At 48.6% G+C, this 8258-nt stretch overlaps 2 protein-coding genes across 3 annotated transcripts; one reads left to right on the forward strand and one right to left on the reverse strand.

Annotated features, from left to right (window-relative positions):
• The first annotated feature begins 742 nt into the window (after nt 1-742).
• Nucleotides 743-3051, forward strand: LOC119324656 (auxin-responsive protein IAA10-like). Of its 2 annotated transcripts, none has more exons than XM_037598432.1 (5): nt 743-1203; nt 1623-1924; nt 2187-2289; nt 2393-2454; nt 2689-3051. In XM_037598432.1, exons 1-5 carry the CDS (start codon nt 893-895, stop codon nt 2742-2744), a joined length of 834 nt encoding a protein of 277 aa, XP_037454329.1. In that variant the 5' UTR covers nt 743-892; the 3' UTR covers nt 2745-3051. The 2 variants fall into 2 exon arrangements, with proteins under 2 accessions (XP_037454329.1, XP_037454330.1); XM_037598433.1 differs by having other exon boundaries at nt 1626-1924.
• A 277-nt stretch (nt 3052-3328) lies between these two features.
• LOC119324658 (probable voltage-gated potassium channel subunit beta) lies at nt 3329-8217 on the reverse strand. The gene is made up of 4 exons (XM_037598436.1): nt 7543-8217; nt 4245-4388; nt 3818-3982; nt 3329-3714 (listed from the first exon to the last, which is right to left on the reverse strand). Exons 1-4 carry the CDS (start codon nt 8104-8106, stop codon nt 3601-3603), a joined length of 987 nt encoding a protein of 328 aa, XP_037454333.1. The 5' UTR covers nt 8107-8217; the 3' UTR covers nt 3329-3600.
• Between the last annotated feature and the right edge of the window lie 41 nt (nt 8218-8258).

Consider the following 8258-nt stretch of genomic DNA (forward strand, 5'->3'; position numbering starts at 1 on the left):
GTGGCGATGCGTAGAGGGAGATGAGCCGGGAGAGGGGGAGGAGGGGAGCCAATCTTCCAATATAACATTGTTTGTTCTTATTTAATTGTAATGCCGCTCTTGAGGCAAAGATTCACACATTGATGCAAGGAATGACGTTGACCATTCAATATTTTCAGGGTCAATCCCATCATTGTTCATAGATAAATTGAAAAGACGATGGTCCTCTGTGATCTTAACACGACGACTTGCCGACCGCATACTACAATCAGTTTTGCCCTGCTCTGGTGATGAAGGGATGATGACGGCGGTGCTTTGGCTCGCTCCAGTGCATGTATTTGTCGTCAGGTGGTCTATGGACCTAGATATATTTCTACTTCTCGTGTTTGTTATACAACCTTGACAGTTAGTGGATAGATCGAAACTTTTCTCACACTCTTTCTAAAAAGACCAAAACCCCGTAAACTAAGCGTCTCAGAAAACACCTCGACACCCCCTAATGTTCCATTCCTTTCAACCAAATGCATGAATGTTGGTGCCCCACATGTTTCCTCTGATTTGGTACAATGCCAATCAAAGAGACTCTTAAAATCCATTTGTTCCATTCACACAGATGGACAAGACAAGCATCTGGGGCTCCATAGCAGTTCACCCCCCATCCGGGCACCCCATGGCCCACACGTCAGTAAAGCAGCAGCCTAGCAGGAGCAGGAGGCGAAAGCTATAGCTTCCTGCGCACTAGTACTACACGGCCACACGCATACCCAGAACTCACTCACCTCACCTCAGCCGGAGTCGTACCTTGCCCGCATAATCATAGCCTCCCTCCCCTCTCTCCTCTCTCCCTTTCCTCCCTCTCGAGGCGCCTCACCTCTCACGCTCGGACACGCGAGCAGAGCCAAGAAACCTGCCGATGCGGGGGCCAGGAGGAGGAGTCGGGCCCGGCGAGCCGCCCCCGGCCGCGGAGGAGGTGGTGGAGGAGAACTCCGGCGGGGAGGAGGAGCTCGAGCTGGGGCTCTGCCTCGGGTCCAGGAAGCTGCAGCTGCTGCAGCAGCCGGCGCCGCCGGCGCCGTGCCGTATCCTGACGGCCAGGGACCTGCAGCCGGCGGCCGCGCTGTCGCCGGACTCCTCCGTGTCCTCCTCCTCCCCCGCCGCGGCCAAGACGGACGACGGCCCCGCGCCCGCCGCCTCGCTGGGGACCCTCGCCTCCGGCCACCCACAGAGGTCCGTTCGTGCTCTTCCCCGTCTCTCTGGCACTCAAATAAAAGAGTACAGTAAAAATTTGCGATTCCTCCCGGCCAAAGTTACCAGCTCGGCTTCCACCACCTCCCTGCAAATCCCGTACCAAAATCCGCAAGACAGATTTTGACTGCCTGAATGAAACTCTCAGCTCTCAACTGCACACCTGAACTGTACTGCCTACTTTACTTACACTGCCCAAAATAGTGCAAGCAAAACTGAACCGAGATTATCCGGCGGTTGTTTTGCCATTCTGACGCAGCAAAAACACATCTGCCCGACCGCAGTTCGAGATTCGTGCATGGCACCAAAAGGAAGCATGATGTAATGCCAGTGTTACCCGATTTGCTGAGCTACCTCACCTGGACTAACCCAAACTGGTACATGTTTTTTTGGTGTGGCAGCAGCTTTGGAGTGGTGGGATGGCCACCGATAAGAACATTCAGGATGAACAGCCTGTTCGGCCAGGCGAAAGACAATGCCTCCGACGCCGAAACCAAGAAGGCTGCCGCCGATGGCTCCGGCTCGCGGAAAGACAAGGAGGAGGCCGAGAAGAAGGGCCGGGTGCCCGGGTGGGTGAAGGTGAACATGGATGGGGAGGTCATTGGGAGGAAGGTGGACCTCAATGCCCATCGCTCCTACAAGACCCTTGCCTTGGCCCTTGAGATCATGTTCACCAAGCCGTCCGCCGGCCTTTGCGCTTCTAGTAAGCCTCAATTGTAACTTCTACCTTGTGCATTTCGTAACTACACTGATATCACGATCACGTGATAAATCTAAGTGGTAGTATATGAAGTCCTTATGTTGGTCTGTCACTTGAAGCATTAGGATTTATGGTGCTATAGTTCTGAAGTGCAGTATCTCTAGCCATACTACTACTACTTAAGAAGCTGACTGCAACTTTAAGTGCAAACAGTTCACTATTTCTAGCTTTTGATGCATTCCTTATTTGAACATGGAATTGTCAGATAGCACGAAGTCACTGAAGCTGTTAGACAGCTCTTGTGAATACCAGATGACATACGAAGACAGGGACGGTGACTGGATGCTTGTTGGAGACGTCCCTTGGGAGTAAGCCCTCTGCACTACACATCTATTCAGATTTTGGAATAACTTTTGTACTTACAAGCTTCCAAGTTCCTCGGAATAATTCTCCGGATGTCCTCATGCGCAGAATGTTTGTTGGCTCCGTGAAGAGGCTGAGGATCATGAGGACGTCGGACGCCAGTGGCCTCGGTTAGATTCGTTCTTTCTCGCCTCCTTGCTACGATCGATCGACGCGTAGCCAAACATTCAAAAAAAAGTCTTGATCATTGTTACTTTTGTCCATAACACGTCTAGCTTGATCCAGAGGGTTTTCAAAGACGACCGCTGTCTTGCCACGAAAAAGGCCCTCAACATCGCAATCAGATGACACGCATTTTACTCTGATTATAAGTTGATTTGATGCCCCCGTTTTCACCACCGCAGGGCCGCGATTTCAAGCCAACCACAGAACCGCGGCCTCGACAAGAGGGAGAACATGAGGGCAGCACTCAAGTGAAGAGCCATATATCGTCATCCCTGATGAAGCTTCGAGCGCGGCCAACGCCAACCACGTCTGAGCGAGCGAGCAGCCTGACGGCGCCTCTGGCGCAGCCGTTGTGATTACCTGTGTGCCTAGTTGAGATAGCAGGAGCTAAGATGTGCTCCTGCCTGATGGTGACTTCTTCTGAGCCAGTAGTATCTATTCTTTTCCTGCCCCCTTCAGTCCTGTCTACACTTGGTGAAGTGCTGCTGATCATTGCCAGCATATGTGCTCCTTTTTCGTCATATATGTGTTTCTGGCGTGCTGCTCTGTCGTGTTCAGTCTGTGAGATGAGAAGCCCACCTCAGTACCCCGTGCGACAAAACATCGTTGGAGCAAAACGCCGATAGATAGATAGCTGACCCTTGCGGCAACGTGTGCCCCTGAACCAACCGGCACGACCATACCAAACAGCTACACCTGCTCTGCCTCTGCCGGCCGGCAGAGAGAATGAAAATGAACGAGAGCGCACGCCCACCGCATGATCTCGGACCCGGAGACGTGGTAGACAGCGTGCTCCGGGCCTGTCTAGATCACAGCAACTTCACAGGAAAACAGCTCATCTCCCGCTCAGATTTTGCAACAGACCCATACATACAGCGACAGCAGCAAACATACAAGCGGCATAAAAGCATTGTCTGTGACGAACACCGTCATCATCAGGTCCACTCGACAAAATGTTTCACACGCTGGGCACGCCGACTACACAGGACGTTCGGTATATGGTTTTTCGGAGAACCGGGTACTGAAAAAATCCCACCGGGCGGCGGGCGGGCACACGCTGCACAGCTGACGAAGCCGACCGACCGACCGCTTCATCTGTACGACTCGAGGCGCTTCGGCTTGCTCTGGACGACCGCCTCGATCTTCTCCAGGACCTCTGGGGTCAGCAGCGGGACGACCTCCAGGGCCTTCATGTTCTCGACGATCTGTTGTTCATCACGTGGATGCCGTCAGACATGTCAACACTCTTAGTTGCAGAAAGAAACAATCAATCTGATGCAGAGCAGATGTTGGGTGTGGCGAGCGTACCTGGCTCTCTTTGGTGGCTCCAGTGATCACAGACGACACGTTGGGGTTCGACGCGCACCAGGCGATACCCAGCTGCGCCATCGAGACGCCAAGCTCCGAAGCGATTGGCTTGAGCCCGTTCACTTTTCTAAGCGTGTCGTCAACCAGAGACCTGTTTGCCAGGTTCTGGAAAGAGAAACACAACACCCATGTGAGGATCATTCTGGAAATACGTATCGGTATGGAAAACTGATTTAGCAAGGATGTGTCCGTTAGGGGTTGGATTACGACACATGAGCATACTCAGAATCTCAAGGATGTAGTGGCATGTGCATCGCTATTTTCTTAAGGATCATTTTTAAGGAGGCAATACAGCTATTCTATACGCAGTTAGGAGGAAAAGCAAGAATATGTGTGTGTAATACAGTGACAAAGTTTCCATGGTTACCTTGTAGTTATCTAGGGCAAACCGGCTTTCAGCGGGTATATTCCCTTTGCTATACTTCCCAGTGAGAACCCCTGAAGCGAGAGGACTCCATGTAGTCAACCCAATGCCATAAGTGTTGTAAAGAGGTACAAACTCAGACTCAACCTGCAGTGACACAAAACTTTTTCTTAGTTTTTGCGACACGGGAACACGAACACTGCATACATCAACAAATTGTGTCCACCAATATTCTGGGAAACTGTCCATGGCACATCGTTAACAAAAGCAGAGCCGATACTTGCTAAGTTGAATACCAATGACAGTTCAGTACAAACAGGAAACAAAAAGGCAAATAAACATAACAATGATCCTAGATGTGTGTTTTGGCAGTTCCTTATCAGAATGTTTCATATGAGTGATCTGCTGATGGGTAACAAGGCATCAAATCGATACGATCTGACCATTCCATAGACTAGAGCGGAATACAATGTTCTCAAATATCAGGTGGTAAATTCGTTACTGATTTGTAATTCAGAGTCTTTCAACTATACATTGGTTCTCATTAGACTCCTTGCATTTTCTTTCCCAGCGAAAATAGATTCAATGGATTTCGAGATACATTGACACAACATGATTCTGGAGAATACTGCTTAAAGAATCTGCATGCACATGACAATAAGCAGCCCCATGAAGTTGCCAAATAATGTTTACTTCATTGGACGTGCAAATCAAGGATGGGAAGTGTTACAAATCAGAAGTACCTAAAGTATAAGTTGCAAAAAATATATAACTTACAAAAAATGTTTCTAGTTGCAAAAAATCATATAACTAACACAGAATGTTTCTTTTTAGAAGCTAGATGGTAGATGCTAAACTACAAGGCAGTTCATCCCCCAAGGAAGCAAACAACAATCTGTGTAGTAATTTAATCACCCCTAAAACAGTTACGGAAAACGATAAGCATACTTCCACTACCCATCACAGAAAACTCCAAGTCTACTTAAGCTTCTGCCCCCTGTTTAACTGTCTGAAACACGCCTTACAACAATGCTTACGGGGATTAAGAATACAAGCTTTTAACTAGCTTAGGAGATTTTTATAAAGCAACTTTGATTACTAAGTTGAACCAGCTTATGGAGTTAGCCACAAAGCAGACATTAATCAATTGAATATGCAGATCAGCAGTGACAAGGACAAGCAGTGCCTTTTTTGTCTGTCTGGTCAAGACCAATATCAAATTGTCTATTCAATCGAGGTTAACTATCAAATAATGGCCAACTACAACCCTATAAGCAACTTCCGTGTGGTCTAAGCTATCTGAACTTATACCTAACCTTTCGTTATCAGCAATGTGACGATGTTTGCCTGGAAAAGTTGATGATGCAAAGTATATAAAACAATACGAGCCAGCATCATGGTCTGGTTTAGCAGCTACCTTACTCCAGAGCGATGCACGTCAAATCAAGAAAGATGAGATTTATGCTACTCCCTCCGTCCACTTTTGAAAGTCGTTTCAGACAGCTCAAAATGGGCTGTTTTGCACATTGTCTGAAATGTCTTCAAGGTCTTATAAAAGTGAACAGAGGGAGTACCTAACTCCCTTGACTGCTAACCTTTATATGCTCCACAGTTGGAACAGACCAGTTACCTCTTGAGTTAATATATATATTACGTGTGCAGTCGATGCTGGAGTAGTAGATTTCTAATGGGGAATGGTACAGAATCCAAAAGGAAATTCCTCTCGTACCATCAGATCAGTTGTACTACTACTTCATCCGAGTCAATTAAATGACTAGAAGACAAATATACATTCAAAATTCACTCCACCGTGAGGTATGGGCTACAGCAGCAGCAGTTGTACTTCTACAATAAATCAAATTATCCTCTACAGATTTCAACGAAGGCATATTTTGGGACCTGAAAACATCAGAAAGGACTGGCACTGCCTAGTAAAAGATCCAGCAAGTACACATGGATCCATATATCAAACCAATCCAATTCGCTGTTGCCAGTTAACTACCACCGATTGACCAATTTAAGATCAACCAGGAAGCAGGCATCAGCCAGTGGAATACACAGATCATCTATGACAAGGACATGTGGTGCCCTTTTTTCTGCTTGTCTCAGACCAATATCAAATTGTCCACTCGACAACGACGCAATATCAGACAATGGTTCCATGTTCCAACAACAACCCTGTAAGCAACTTGGGTGTACCCTAAGCTGTCTCAACTTATACCTAACCTTTCGTTATCAGCATTGTGCTGTTATTGCCTGGAAAACTTAATGATGCAGGAGTATACAGAACAATACCAGCCAGCATCACTGCCTAATTTATCAGCCATCCCACTCCCAAGTGATGCACGTCAAATCATGAAAGGTGAGATTTATGCTACCTAACTCCCTTGACTGTAGTAAGTGCTAACTCATATGTTCTACAGTCGCAAAAGGGAAGCTGTCCCAATCACTGAAAATAAAAAAAATAGTGCCCCCTTGAGTTAAAAAAATGCGCAATTGAGATTGAACCGATCTTCCATGTACTCCTAGGTAATACTAGTAGATTTCTAATGGGGAAGGTACTTGGTGCCTACAGGATCCAAGAGGAAATTCCTCTCCAACCATCAATTGTACTTCATCAGAGAGTCAATTAAATGCCTACTGCAGAAGACAATTATCCATTCGAATTCACTCCACCATGAGGCATGGGCTAGAGCAGCAACAGTTGCAGTACTAGTTCTACAATAAATCAGATTATCCCCTACGAATTTCAACGAAGGCACATTCTTGGACTTGAAAACATCAGAGAGGACTGGCACTGGCTAGTCAAAGGCCCAGCAAGTACACATGGATCCATATACCCAACCAATCCAATTCATTATTGTTAATACAGTACCACTCATTGATTAATTAATTTAAGATCGGTACCATTAGAACAGAATTAAGTTGATTTGTTAAGGCATAGCAGAACCAGTCGTAGTACAAGATTAGATCAAATTAGTATCCCCTATGAATTTCAAGGAAGGCACATTTTGGGCCTTGAAAACATCGGGAAGGACTGGCACTGGCGAGCAAACACATCCAGTACACATCGATCCACACATCCAAGATATCATTGTTAATACAGTAATACTAGTAAAGTAGTACTACTGATCCACTAATCAAACATCAAATCGAGATTAGCAACACACCCAACGCATCATTGCTCATGGATGGATTAATTAAACAGCAAATCGAGATTAGCAGCAGCAGCAGCAGCAGCAGCAGAATGTAGGATTAACTGAAGTAATAATAACGGAGGCAGCAGCGGCGGCGGCTGTACCTTGTGGCGGGAGAAGAGGTTGTACTCGGGCTGCTCGACGATGGGCCCGACGAGGTCAAGCCGGTTCGCCACGCCCCAGGCCTCGGTGATCTGCTGCGCGGTCCACTCCGACGTGCCCCAGTAGAAGGCCCACCCCTGGTCGATCACCCAGTTCATGGCCCGCACCGTCTCCTCGATGGGCGTGGTGGCGTCGGGCCGGTGGCAGTAGACCACGTCGACGTACTCCATGTCGAGCCGCTTGAGCGAGGCTTTCAGGCCCTCGACGACGTGCTTGCGGGAGAGGCCCTTGTCGTTGGGCCCCTGGCCGCCCCAGAAGAGCTTGGTGGAGATGACCACGTCGGCGCGGCGCCACCCCAGGTCCCGGATCGCCTGCCCCATGATCTCCTCGGCGCGCCCGTTGGCGTACACCTCCGCGTTGTCGAAGAAGTTGACCCCCGCGTCCCGGCAGGCCTGGAGGAGGGATTTCGCCTCCTTGACGTCGAGCTGGTTGCCGAAGGTCACCCACGCGCCGTAGGAGAGCTGGCTGACGCGGAGGCCCGACCGTCCCAGGTTGTTGTACTGCATCTTGGATGGCTGGCTCGTCGGCGGCTCGCCGCCGGTGGGGGTGGGTTTCGGTTAGATCTGTGTGCGGTGGTGCAGTGTGCAGTGTGCGTTTTTGGGGGAGAAGAAGGTGTGTGTGGGGTGGGGGGATGTGGATGTGGGTATTTCTAAACTCC

Source organism: Triticum dicoccoides, chromosome 6B (assembly GCF_002162155.2).
Source record: "Triticum dicoccoides isolate Atlit2015 ecotype Zavitan chromosome 6B, WEW_v2.0, whole genome shotgun sequence".
Lineage (NCBI taxonomy): Eukaryota > Viridiplantae > Streptophyta > Magnoliopsida > Poales > Poaceae > Triticum > Triticum dicoccoides.